The sequence below is a fragment of the Myxocyprinus asiaticus genome, chromosome 1 (genome assembly GCF_019703515.2).
Source record: "Myxocyprinus asiaticus isolate MX2 ecotype Aquarium Trade chromosome 1, UBuf_Myxa_2, whole genome shotgun sequence".
NCBI lineage: Eukaryota > Metazoa > Chordata > Actinopteri > Cypriniformes > Catostomidae > Myxocyprinus > Myxocyprinus asiaticus.
In genome coordinates this window covers 65,531,319-65,544,990 of record NC_059344.1, presented here as the reverse complement: position 1 = coordinate 65,544,990, position 13,672 = coordinate 65,531,319, and the positions used below count along the sequence as shown (strand labels likewise).

The 13,672-nt window shown below is 35.1% G+C and overlaps 1 protein-coding gene across 1 annotated transcript in view; it reads left to right on the top strand.

The window, feature by feature from the left end:
• LOC127428879 (low-density lipoprotein receptor-related protein 4-like) overlaps positions 1–13,672 on the top strand; it is a 136,306-nt gene that overhangs the window by 69,973 nt on the left and 52,661 nt on the right. The window contains exons 2-7 of the mRNA XM_051677579.1: positions 1,464–1,610; positions 5,338–5,454; positions 8,689–8,802; positions 10,337–10,453; positions 11,460–11,588; positions 13,300–13,419. Of these exons, the coding sequence (XP_051533539.1) occupies positions 1,464–1,610; positions 5,338–5,454; positions 8,689–8,802; positions 10,337–10,453; positions 11,460–11,588; positions 13,300–13,419 (744 nt within the window). The remainder of the gene's footprint in view (positions 1–1,463; positions 1,611–5,337; positions 5,455–8,688; positions 8,803–10,336; positions 10,454–11,459; positions 11,589–13,299; positions 13,420–13,672) is intronic.

Sequence of the window (13,672 nt, the reverse complement as noted above, 5' to 3'; positions counted from 1 at the left end):
TTGCATAATATTTAACAAAATAAAATAAAAAACTAAATATTTCAAGTTTTATTAATTTAATATAATGAGAAACATAAATTCACGATTAAAAAAAAAAAAAATTCCATCAAATTTAATTGTGTAATCTTTAACAACAACAAAAAACGCTAAATATTTTAAGTTTTATTAATTTAGTTTTTTAAAGAATTTCACAATTTAATTTGATGGAATTATAAAATTGAAATTTGTAAATCTCAAATTTATAGTAGTATAAGTTTAAGCCTTCAGATCAAAATGATTTTGAGATGAGAAACAAATTCAGCATTCAAAAAATTATTCTAAGATGTACGCATTTCTTTTTCATAACATTTCATCAAATTAAATTGCGTAATAATAAAATAAAAAATAAAAAAAATTATATTTTACGTTTTATTAATTTAGTTTTGTTAAAAATTACAAAATTTAATTTGGTGGAATTTTGTTATAAAATTGAAAGGTGTAAATCTCAAATTTAAGGTATTGTAAGCTTAAGCCTTCAGATCAAAATTATTTTGAGATGAGAAACATAAATTCAGCACTCAAGAAAACAATTTTAAGATTTACGCATTTCAATTTCATAAAATTACATCAAATTAAATTGGGGAATATTTAACAAAATAAATAAATAAAAATAAAAAGCTGTTTTTTTTTTTGTTTTTTTAACTACAGTTTAATTTGATGGAATTTTGTTATTAAATTGAAATGTGTAAATCTTAAAAATAGGCTAAAATATTGTTTTGTGTTCAAACGTGTCCAAACTTTTGACTGGTTTTTTATATCATATTACAAGTGTCAGCATCAAAAAAAGCTCATTGTCCAGCTCATACTCACTTCCATCATTTAACAATTTGCCTCGTGGTTTTGTGAAATAAAGCTGCCTCACATAAACATTCTTCTCATTCTTCTTGCTAGAAAGATGAAAAGCGCTGTAACTTGTTGGTATTTGTGCACAGTGGGTTCACTATAGTTTGTTGAATTTGGCTTCCAAATTGTCTACTTATGTTATATTCAGTTCCCAGACTGACAGCGTATGAGTGAATTCCCTGGAGTCTTCATCCTCTCCACCTCTTCCTCTACATTAATCTCTGGCTCTGTGTGTGTCGGTGCATAATGTAAAAAAGCTAGTTTTATATGGTATCAACACGTTACCACAATGTTTAAGATGTTATTAACTGAAAATCCACCGTACTGTAGCTTGCAAAATATGACAGCCCGTTTTTAAACAATTAAAACACAAATACGCAAGCGAAAGAGAATGTGTAAAGTTTGTGAATGTAGTTCATTTGAATTCTCCGGAGATCTGCAGAGCTTTCTGTAGACTGTGCACGTCTAGCACTTGCGACTAGACGGAAAAATGAAAACTTGATTTGTTTTTTGGGGGGCTGTTCAATATTTGAGCTCTCTAACTGTTTTTGTTTGTATGTTTTGTTTGTATGTTTTTATAGGTGTTTTGAGCAGTGCCGAATGCTCGTGTGGCAGGAATCACTTCACGTGTGCTGTCAGCGCGTTTGGAGAGTGCACATGTATCCCGGCGCAGTGGCAGTGTGATGGAGACAATGACTGCGGAGATCACAGTGATGAAGACGGATGCAGTGAGTCGTTTACACGCACACTCATTTATGTATTTGCTTTAAGGTTGAATTATTGGCACTCTGTGACATGCATTGTCAAATACTAAAATCAAATGTCATAGCCAATACTCATTTGATGTGTATCCATGGAAACAGACAGGATGTAGCAACCAAAATAATATATTGTTGCAGTGTTAAATGCATTGAATACTATAGTAAACTGATGCAAGCTCTCTTATAATAAATTTTTTTTTTTTTTAAATATAGTTCAAAAGTAGAAGACTTTTTAGGGTTGAATTGGTATTCTTGTTTGGATACTAGTGGCCTGATAAGATCACATCGGACACAATTATCAATCTAGTGCACTGGAATGAATGTGTACCAGTAAATTGACTGATTTGACAAGATTTGTTGTAAGTTTGCCTGTGTGAGATCCATGGGAATGTATTTCAATAGATTTTATTATTATAGAGCTTGCTTGGTAGCCCAGACAGTCTATTTTTACTTCTCCAAAAAAAACTATTAATTCAAACCAATTAAAAAAGCATTTAATTTAGCTTGAACAGCTTAACCTACAGACTACAATACAATCAGACTACTTTGTAGATTATTTCAATCTTAGTTGTGCTTTCTATTGTTTAGCTTACCGAAAAACACTTTTCTACTGCTGCCTTACAAGCATTGCTATTTTCTTCAGAAAATGCCTCTACTTACGATTGGATCTCTAATTTTATGTACAGTTGTTTATACATTTTATATACATTTATTTAAGACCGGACCTCACTTTAATGTGTAAAGCGTGTCTTTAAGGCTTGGTATGGTGTTGTAAATGTGAGATGGTTTCTTCATAGAGCGAGATGTAAAGACGTAGGCAAATACAGATTCTTTGTGTACGTCCTCGTAAAGCACCCAGAAAAAGCGTTTGAAACGGCATTGAGTGACATCTATTGAAGAGCCTTTCAGATGGATTGCGCCCAGGGCTAATTGTCATGGCAACACAATTTTTATTTATTTATTTTTTCTTCTGTCAACCAGTAGACATTATTTCGGGAACACTATTTTTCTGGAGACCTACAGGGCAGGAGAAGTTCACTCAAAAATGAAATTTAAGGCATTATTATGTAAACCTCAAGTTTTTCTTAACCCGTATGATAAAAGAAAACACCATATAAGTTGTCCTCAGGATCAAAATACCATATTTCAGGTCTTAAAATGTCATGTGATAGCTTTGTGTGAGAAACGCATTGAAATTCGCATCGAGATGCATCATGTCAGTGACACCCTCGTGTCAAACCCTTGAGGCACTTTATTTGAATTGAATGCAAAAGAGATTTGAAAACTGCGGTAGAGGGGATGATTTTCAGTGAATAACTACTAAAATTTCAGTCTGTTCCTCGCACAAAGCTATCATATGACTCCAGACAATTGAAATATAGTGTTCAAGGCATATGGACTACTTTTAATGTGCTTCTTTTGTGATTTTTGGAGATTGACAGCCCCTGGTCATGGTATGTTTTAATTATATGTAAAAGAGTAACTTACACATTCTGATAATCTTTTCCTTTTGTGTTCCACGGAAGAAAGTCATACAGGCTTTGTCAGTTCAATCTGTTCTGGTCATTCTCTGTTGACCTCTCTCATCAACGGGGCATTTCCGTCCGCAGAACTGCCGCTCCCGGGATGTTTTTTGTTTTTGGCACCATTCAGAGTAAATTCTAGAGACTGTTGTGTGTGAAAATCCCAGGAGATCAGCAGTTACAGAAATACTCAAAGCAGCCCATCTGGCACCAACAATCATGCCACGGTCCAAATCACTGAGATCACATTTTTCCCCATTCTGATGGTTGACGTGAACATTAACTGAAGCTCCTGACCCGTATCAGAATGATTTTATGCACTGCAATGCTGCCACACGATTGGCTGATTAGATAATTGCATGGATGATTGTTGGAGATGCCGTTTGGCGCTGTTTTGGTGGCACTAGGGGGACCTACACAATAGGTGCAGGTGGTTTTAATGTTATGGCTGATCGGTGTATATATTTTGAGTGTGCACGAGATATGGCAACCCAATAAACCCACTGCTACAATACAAAAATTACCTGGACCTTATGTTAGATTTTATTCAGTATTATTGGATTATATGTACAGGTAGTACTAATGTAGAACGTATTAATAGAGAAAAAATAGAAATGACCTCAAATAGAATATTATGGAATATGTTGGGCGATGTATTGATTCATGATATAATCACAGTGAATTTGCTGGTGATGTAAAATTAAAAAAAATATCTAAATATTTTTATGGACTTTTTATAAAAATGCACGTCATTCGACTTCCCAATCCTTCAGGGCTGTACTATTTAATCAAAATAACATCAAAATAGATATGGGCTGGATTATTAAAGCGCAAAAGGCTGCAATTTAACTACAACAATAATTCAGAATACTGTATAATATTCAACTGGGTTCCAAAAATATAAGTTAGTAAATTAAAATTGTTGCACCCCCTGTTTATTCGCAAAAATGTTTTAGTAAAAATATATGTACTGATAAAAATGCGTTTGCAATTTGTAGGGGAGAGTGGGGCACAAACTAACGCGGGGCAAGCTGTAACACACGTGATTTAAACATTACAACACACGCTGGTAAGACGAAACTTCATGTGTTGACTTGTTGCCATAACAACACCGTGCAGAAGAAAAATTGCGGCAAAACTCAAAGTACTTTGGAAGATATCGCCAAAAGTTCATTTTTAAGTTGCAAAAGTCCAAATTCACACGATAGTCAATTTTCATCTCTGTTTTTACTGTTTATTTAAAACGATGCAAACTTGGTATCATTTTAATCTCCAGTATGTTAGCTAGCATCTTACAAAGTCTTTTCATTTTCATCTGGTCAGCAGAAGTGACGAGCCAGGTTTAAATCCCACGTTGTAACACTGCGTTACAACGTGCCCCAATTAGAACAAACTATATACGATTCAATGCAGTCAGATATGTAATTAATATAATTCCTCTTCATGCGTGCGTGTGTGTGTGATCAATCCATGCATTATTTCAGCCAATTTTGTGGCTTTGTTTGTATTTATTGTCAAGTGTCAAAATTATTGCTATAATAGACATGCCAAAGTTAGTAAATGGCTTATAACATATTTTAGTTTTTCTAAATTAGATATAGTTGTTAGAGGGGGATTTTTAAGCTCTCATAACAGTCAGTTTACAATGGGCCCCTACTACTGTTTCTCCAGTGCGCCTACGGGGCACGTTGTAACATTTCACTTTCCTTTTTCCCAGGTAGATGGCGAAAACAGTAAACGCTGTATTCGTGAAACAAGTCCGCATGTTTGTGCCAGACGTGTACAATTAATGTGAAAAAAGACAAATGCTTTGAAGTGCATTTAGACAAACTTAATAAAACCAAAAAGTGTAAACAAATAGTGTGTGTGTATATGTATGTGTACATATATATTTATTATTTTGTCACTTGGCGAGTGTTTATGTACATGGTTGTTAGTCTTGGGTGGTCTTGAACCCAAGAATCAAAATCTCATTTTCTATATGTATGAAAAGTATGATTGTAACTAATATAACTGCATGAAATAATATTATATAACATATTATTTACAGGTGCAGTGTTGCTCATGCAAACATGACACTTCACATTTTTTTATGATGTCTGAACTTAATTTTGTAAGATATGTATTTGTTATTTTAATTAATTGGTTTTACTTTCATCGCATTCTTGCAGTATTGCCCACCTGCTCACCGCTCGACTTTCACTGTGATAACGGGAAATGCATCCGCCGCTCGTGGTTATGCGATGGGGACAACGACTGTGAAGATGACTCGGATGAACAGGACTGTCGTAAGTACATTTCGTTTATTATATCTTAACACCAGTAGTTCATAAATGAAACCCAATGATTTATTCAATACTAATGCACTGATTCTGTGCTGCACTACAGTTCTATGTTTCACAGTTGAACATTTAATAAAACTTTGACATCAGTTCACAGCATTTTATAAAGCGGACTCCGAAAGTAGCAAAAAATGCCCAGAAATTCAAAATGAGGGTGCAAAAAATGCCCCTTTGTATTTGTAACTTCTGATATCGTTCTTAATATTCTATTATAGTCTTAGTTATCTCATAAAATTAGTTGATTTAATTTTTAGGATGATAGGTAATAAATTCTCAACCTAATAAAATGTGTATTAATGAACTGAATAAATTGAAGTATTTGAAAGAAGTGATTGAGACGCAGTTTGTTACATATGGTTAGAAAACAATTGCCATTGCAAAGGTGTAAAAATTCCCCTGAAAATTAAATCCAGTGGGCAAATATTGCCCCTTAATGTAAAAGTTAACTTCTAACTTGGATCCCAGATATTCAGAGAAAGCTTACGTGTGGGGCAAATGCGCCAGTTCAATGTTCAATATTAGGAGGAGCCAAAATTCAGAAACGACAGCCCATCCATCCACTGGCCTGTTCATATTGAAACTACTTTTAATGCTTCAGCTACAAAGTTTGCCATATATTATTTATCAAATAAGCCATATGATATTTAATGTTTAAATGCGCTAGGTTTGCAGTTAGCAGTCGTTTACCGTGTTTGAGACAGTGTGGTCCATCTTGATTGGATTTTTCTAGGTAGGACTACATCTTTACAGTAAAGTATTGCATGTTTATGCCATATTACATGTTTTTTAATATACATTTTATATATTTATTACAGGCTACTAAACAAGCCGAGAACCTTGTTCCTGAATTCATTTATTGCTGTTTTATACATGAATTAATCAAAACTGTGATTTTGAATAAATGAGCAACTAACATGTCTCTGATTGGTTACAACGCTTAACCGCTGCAAAAAGAAACACATAAATAAGAAATTGTTGACGTCACGCTATCAGACCTGAATGGATTGTAGTAATTGTAATCTTGATTATTAATTTGATTAATAAGGGTGTAATGGTTTATTGTGGCACGTGTTGAAAGGTTTTTGCATTAACTTTAAAAATCAATTTCTCTGTGGAGAAAGTGAATAGGATTTTTATTTTTCATCTCATGGAACCCGACTGACACCCTTTCTTATGTGCATCGCTTGAATGCCTAAAAACAATTCATAAAGTTTAGTTTTTTCTGCATAGCATTCCCTCAACATTTCACTAAAGAAAGAGTGAATCACTGAGTGGAAAACATAAAAACAACGAGTACAGAGCGAGCGTCTGACCCATATTTCTTGAGGGTCCACACTTGATGGGGGGTCTGTCTGCCATAAGCTTTCCATGAATTTTTCATTTGCTTACTTTGTGTCTCCTGCACCTATTCCCTGCTCATTATTTCATGCTGCTCTGTCTCATATTTTTCCTGTCTGTTTTGTTTGTCTTTTTGATTTATTTTATTATTTGAACAGGAGGAGCACATTTTTCATGCTTCCTCTGCGAGTTAGCAGCAAAAAATGGAAATAATTCACAGAGAAATTGACGTGCAGTAAAAAGGCTGTTGGTGAGCGATATGAGGGGGTTGGTTTTCTCTGTGAAGGTCCTGGCTGTCATTTTGGGGAGGAAATATTCCTTTTTATTGCCTGCCTGAGGAAGTGCTACCATGCTTTCCAGTACATACACTCCTGCAGTCAAAAATGACAATTTTAACATCATTTACCCACCAAAATGTTTTTCTTTTCGGTGGAACACAGAAGTAGAATTGTTTAAAGATTGTTTATGCAGCTCTTTAACTTACAGCAAAATAGTGACCACGTCTGTCTAGACTCCAAAAGGAAAAAAAAAAAAAGCACAGTAAAAGTAGAAATCACTGTGATTTTGCATTATTTACCAAATACATTACAAGTTGAACATGAACTTGAGATATTGTTGAACTCATTTGTTTACTCTGTATGAACCCATCACTGATATTTATTAAAGGTGCACTCAGTAATTTTTTATTGGTGTCGTGTTGGACTTACAGTGACACCTAGTGGTGTGGATGCAGCATCGGTTTTCAGTTACAGATGCCACTGTAGAAATTCAATATTCACAATCAGCCATGAATAAATTATCCCTTGTGCATCAATTTAAAAAAGTTACTCAGAGGTCCTTAGAGGGCAAAAATGTCCGCGTCAAAAAACTGCCGTAATAATATTATATATTAATATTATTTTCCACTTTCAATGAGTACATTTTTTAACCAACATCAGTCCTGATCATAACTATCAAATATTCATTAATTTTCAGGATTTTAACCCTTTAAATGCCAGTTTGTTTATATAATGCTACTGTTGTTTTTTTTACACACACACACACACACACACACACACACACACACACACACACATTTCTCAATACACAGATACAAAACACACCCACACAGTTTTAGCTGCATCATTTATTCAATTGTCCTGCAGTGCTCTATAATACAGCAAACAGAAAATAGTACAAAAGCATGTATTTGCTCCATAGGCTAAACATGAGAAAAATGGCGCCATCTGGTGGAAAATAATAAAAATGTACATTTTGAAGCCAGGGCTCCGAAATGAAAGCATAACATCATAGAATTCATGATTTTAAGCTTTAATGGCACTGGGATCAAATATTGTTTTAATGGGTTTCAATGGGGACATTTTTGTCCTGAAGGTCCTGAGTGTAACTATTTTGTGTACACAGTGTACTATAGATGTATTATAGGAACTGAGGTTGAAATATCAAAATTCCCCCAAAAATACACACCTTTGGCAAAAAGTATGCTATTTGCATTAACACAGCCAAAATTATAAAAAATAAAAAAAATGTCCCTAAGGTCACAAAAGGTCAGTGAGTTAAAGTGTCCGATAACAGGGCGTTTACTGAGATTAACTGTGTAGGATCTGGCTGGTCATGTGATCCTAACACGGCTGCCCCCATGAGGGGACCCTCTCCATGTAGAATAAAACAGCTTTTATAAGTTTATCAATATGACTGGAGCTTCCATATCATGTGAGTGCTTATGCTTTTATATATGTTTCATTTTTTAAGAAGTATAACTTTTTGAACATGAAAAAAAATACAGAGTGCACCTTTAAAAAGCTGTGTATTATTGCGTTGTGTGTTTGTGTGTGTGAACAGCTCCACGCGAGTGTGATGAAGATGAGTTTCACTGTCAGAACGGGTACTGTATCCGCAGTCTGTGGCACTGTGATGGAGACAATGACTGTGGAGACAACAGTGATGAACAGTGTGGTGAGTTTGTATGCGGCTGTTTTAACATTATTAAGCCCTTAAATGCATGGGAATTTCTTCAAAAGCTCTTACGTATATCTATCACAAATGGATCTACAAAATGCCCAGATAGTGTAAAGGCCCATTCATCGCAAGTCAATGAGAAAATAACAGAATAAATTATATTTTTATATATATTGACATTTTATTGTTCATATATCAAAGAGATGATGCAACAAATCAGGACAGATCCAGAACAGGATTGATTATTTTCAAACTGAAATTTAATGAGACGCAACTGGCTGTCAATCAGATATTGAGCTACATATAGCACATAAGATACACAAACTACACAAGTATTTTCTCAGGCACTTATTGAGTCTAAATACAACCCCAATTCCGAAAAAGTTGGGACAGTACGTAAAATGCTAATAAAAACAAAAAGGAGTGATTTGTAAATTATATTCACCCTTTGCTATATTGAAAGCACCACAACTAAACATTATATGATGTTTTACCTTGTGAATTACATTGTTGTTTTTAATGTACAGTAATTTCAAATCAGATGATTGCAACACGCTTCCAAAAAAGTTGACAGAGAGGCAATTTAAGACTAATAACAATTTTACAAGTTGAAATAACAAGGCGATGTGAAACAGGAGATGTTAAACAGGTGAGGCAATTGTGTCATAGTATATAAGGAACCTCCAAAAACAGCCTCTGTTAGTGTGTCAATAGGAAATATACATTTTAGACTCCCAAACATTTCTTTTGCAAATAGAAAAGATTAGAGTAGAAGAACAGGGAGCCCTGCAACAGAAGAACAGGGAGCCCCCCACTGAACATCGAGTCAGTCTGGGATTACATGAAGAGACAGAAGCAATTGAGACAGTCTTAATAGATAGAAGAACTGTGGTGAATTCTCCAAGAAGCTTGGAACATCCTGTCTGCCAACAACCAAGAAAAACTGTGTCTAGGTGTACCTAGAAGAATCGGTGCTGTTTTAAAGGCAAAGGTGGTCACACCGAATATTGATTTCTTTTTTTTTTTTATGTTTACTGACTTTGTATGATATTAAGTGAAAAATGAAAACTATTTATGGCATTATTTTTGAAGACATCCTCACTATGCAATATTCTTCGCAAGTGCCTAAAACTTTTGCACAGTACTGTACATCTAATGTGGAATTTTATATCTATTTTTAGTTATTTGAAATGAAAATAATAAATAGAATTAAAATAGAATGTAATTTCAAATGCACAGAATCAAAGAGATAATTAAACAAGACAGATAGATAGATAGATAGATAGATGGCTATACTGTGTATATATACGTATATTTATAAGAACAGCAACAAGGGATGCTTGTGAACACATGAAACGTATTGTACACTCATTTAAAATTTAAGATGGACACATCTTAGCCCAATATTTGCTGCTTGTAAGTTTATTTCCTTTTTGCTGTTTTGGCACTGAAAGTCTTCCATACTAGTACAGTCTCATAAACTCTCTAGACACTTCTTCCACTGATGTCCACTCACTGTGTTTATGTACAGATAAGAGGAAGTGCTCTGATAAAGAGTTCCGCTGTTCTGATGGCAGCTGTATAGCAGAACACTGGTACTGTGATGGAGACACCGACTGTAAAGACGGAACCGATGAGGAGAACTGCCGTAAGTTCATCCTGAGTGGATTTGTGCTACCCAAAGATGTAAACAAATATTCATGATTGGGTAAATCAGATGTGTAATTTTAAGAATCAGCCACTGGAAAAATCTTCATTGATGTGCCACTGTTCTGAACTTCAGGGCTTTGGCCCCTACTGTAAATGTTACTGTATTGAGGGGTCCAAGCAGCACTCGCTGAAACCACATCATTTTAGTTTTTTTCCTCTTTTTCTTTTTTTTTTCTAATGGGTCTATGCAGGATTATATTTCATGATTTTGGATTAAAAATCTAAAACATCTACTTTTTCGAACTTGTGTTTGCCTAAGCTGTTCAAAATGGACGAATTTGACATTTTTCATCTAGAGACGTTCATCCTGTCAAAAAAGTTGACTCTTGAAAAAGATGTTTTCAAGCTTTACCCATAATGACTAACTAACATGTATCTTGTGAACACAATGTTCAGAGTAAAAAAATCTGGTGCACAAATCTGGAACGCCTGAAAATTCTTAAAGCATAAGGGGCTGTTCACAACGAACACGTTTTTGCATTGGCACAGTCATTGACCAGGAAAATAAAAAAATGTCACTCCATGTCAAAAATGTTGTGGACCCCTGAGCTAAAAGCTCAACTGATAGAACAGTTAAAAGAGTTGACTTTTTTTTTTTATATCTGACACAATGTCTCAAAAACATAGAGCTCATGTGTGAGACACGGCATAACGACACGGTGGCGTGAATGGCCCCAACACCTTTTCATCGAATTGTGGTCTTTTTTTTGGCTCTACTTAAAAATATATATATATTTTTACTGCTCAGCTGTTTCAAGTTTCCCTTTATTGGCTATACTGTTATATCTGTTAGGGTTTTTTAGTTATGCATGTTTAAATGACTTTGTTTTTGGTACTGTATATTACTGCTGTTCTAGGTAAATATTGTAAGTAACAGTTGAAAGGCATTTGCTGACTGTTTAAAAATGTATCATTATATGTGTCATTATATAATATCTCTGCAGCGTCTGATGTGATGACTGCCACGTGCAGTGTTGAGGAGTTTCAGTGTGCGTACGGTCGCTGTATTCTGGACATCTATCACTGTGATGGAGATGATGACTGTGGAGACTGGTCTGATGAATCTGACTGTTGTAAGAATATCACTTTCAGCACTCTCATAGCATTTCATTTTGTTCATTTGAAATGCCTCAAAATATAATTAGAAGTAGCACTCATCTCGTTTCATTTGGAATGTTTTGGGATAATTGGTTGATCAATTAAATTTCATATACAGTAAATGAATGGTTGGAAATTTAGAACCGTTATGAAAACATGCAGTACAGCGTGACAAGTCTAGTCCAATTCCTGAACAAATGACTCTTATGAGCTGGTTCTTTTTAGTGAATCCGAAATGTACAATGTGACCAATGCAGTGCGCTTCCTGAACGAAAGACTCTTATGAGCCGGTTCTTTTGAATCAACAGTGAGAATCATACGGCGCTTCAGGTGTGGTCCGATTCCGGAACAAATGACTCTTTTGAGCCGGTTCTTTTTAGAGAATCAAAATTATACAACGTGACCAGTGTAGTGTGGTTTCTGAATGAATGACTCTTCTGAGCCGGTTCTTTTGAATCTACAGCACGAATCATACGGTGCTTCTGGTGTAGTCTGATTCCCAAACAAATTACTCTTATGAACTGGTTCTTTTTAGCGAATCAGAAGCATACTACGAGACCATTGTAGTGCGGTTCCTGAACGAAAGACCCTTACGAGCTGGCTCTTTTTATTAAATCGAAAACACTTATACATCAGTCGAAATGATAACTGAATTAATCTTACTGGCGCGCAAGCCATGACTTTCGTTTGAGGCAAGTCTAAGGGGCCATTTCTTTTGCAAAACACAAATGAAGATTTTAAGAATATTTCAGCTCTCTATGTCCATACAATGCAAATGAATGGTGCTTAGACCTTTTAAAGCTCCAAAAGCACATAAAGGCAGCATAAAAGTAATCCATAAGACTCCAGTGGTTAAAGCCATATCTCCAGAAGTGATATGATAGGTGTGGGTGGGAAACAGATCAATGTTTAAGTCCTTTTTTTACTATAAATCTCCACTTTCACTTTTACATTACATTCTTGTGTTTTTGGCAATTCGCTTTCTTCATGCATATCACCACCTACTGGGCAGGGAGGAGAATTTATAGGGGAAAAAAAGACTTAAATATTGAACTGTTTCTCATCCACACTTATCATATCGCTTCAGAAGACATGGATTAAAACACTGGAGTCTTATGGATTACTTTTATGCTGTCTTTAAGTGCTGTTTGGAGCTTCAAAGTTTTGTGACCCATTCACTTGCATTTTGAGAACTGACAGAGCTGAGATATTCTAAAAATCTTTGTTTGTGTTCAGCTGCAGAAAGAAAGTCAAACACATCTGGGATGGCATGAGGGTGAGTAAATGATGTGAGAATTTTCATTTGGGTGAACTGTCTCTTTAAGAGGAATCGGAATGGGAATCGTTAAATTCTTTACGATTCCCATCTCTTTCTATATGTCTTATATTTTATTACTTCTAAATTTTTTTACCAGTTTTCGAAAGATAAAATAAAATGATCAGTGAAGATGTTACGATGTGCCCGAACCAGACGCATTGCGTTAAGATTCCAGTGACAAGCTAATTGTCTTTTTGACTGAGTTTGTTTTTAATAATCTTAAAACCCTGTTGATCTGATGGCTTATACTTAAATGCTCACGATAATATACATAGAACCCTTTATTAGCAGTAACTCCTCTTATTCAGCTTTTCAACACAGATTTTCCTTATGCAGTAGCTAATGTGTGTGTTTGTGTGTGAACGCAGCCTCCCATCAGCCGTGTCGCTCAGCAGAGTTCATGTGCAGCAGTGGTATGTGTATAAACGCAGGCTGGCGATGTGACGGAGAATTTGATTGTGATGACCAATCAGACGAAAGGAACTGCAGTGAGTCTTTATTTCCACTTTATTTATTGGATATTTTAAGCGGACAATCTGTCAAAGCCTTATCAAAAGCAAAATCAGAGACAGAAGGCACTTGCTAACACAAAATACATCCTATTATTACACTAAGCAGCACTCTGAAATCTGTCACAACAGCAGTTTTGGTAGGGGAAAAAAATTGCATATTTAATTCACAGCTTGCTTAAAAAGGATCTCTGAGAGTTGAGCATGTTAATTAAGGATCTCTCTCTCTTTA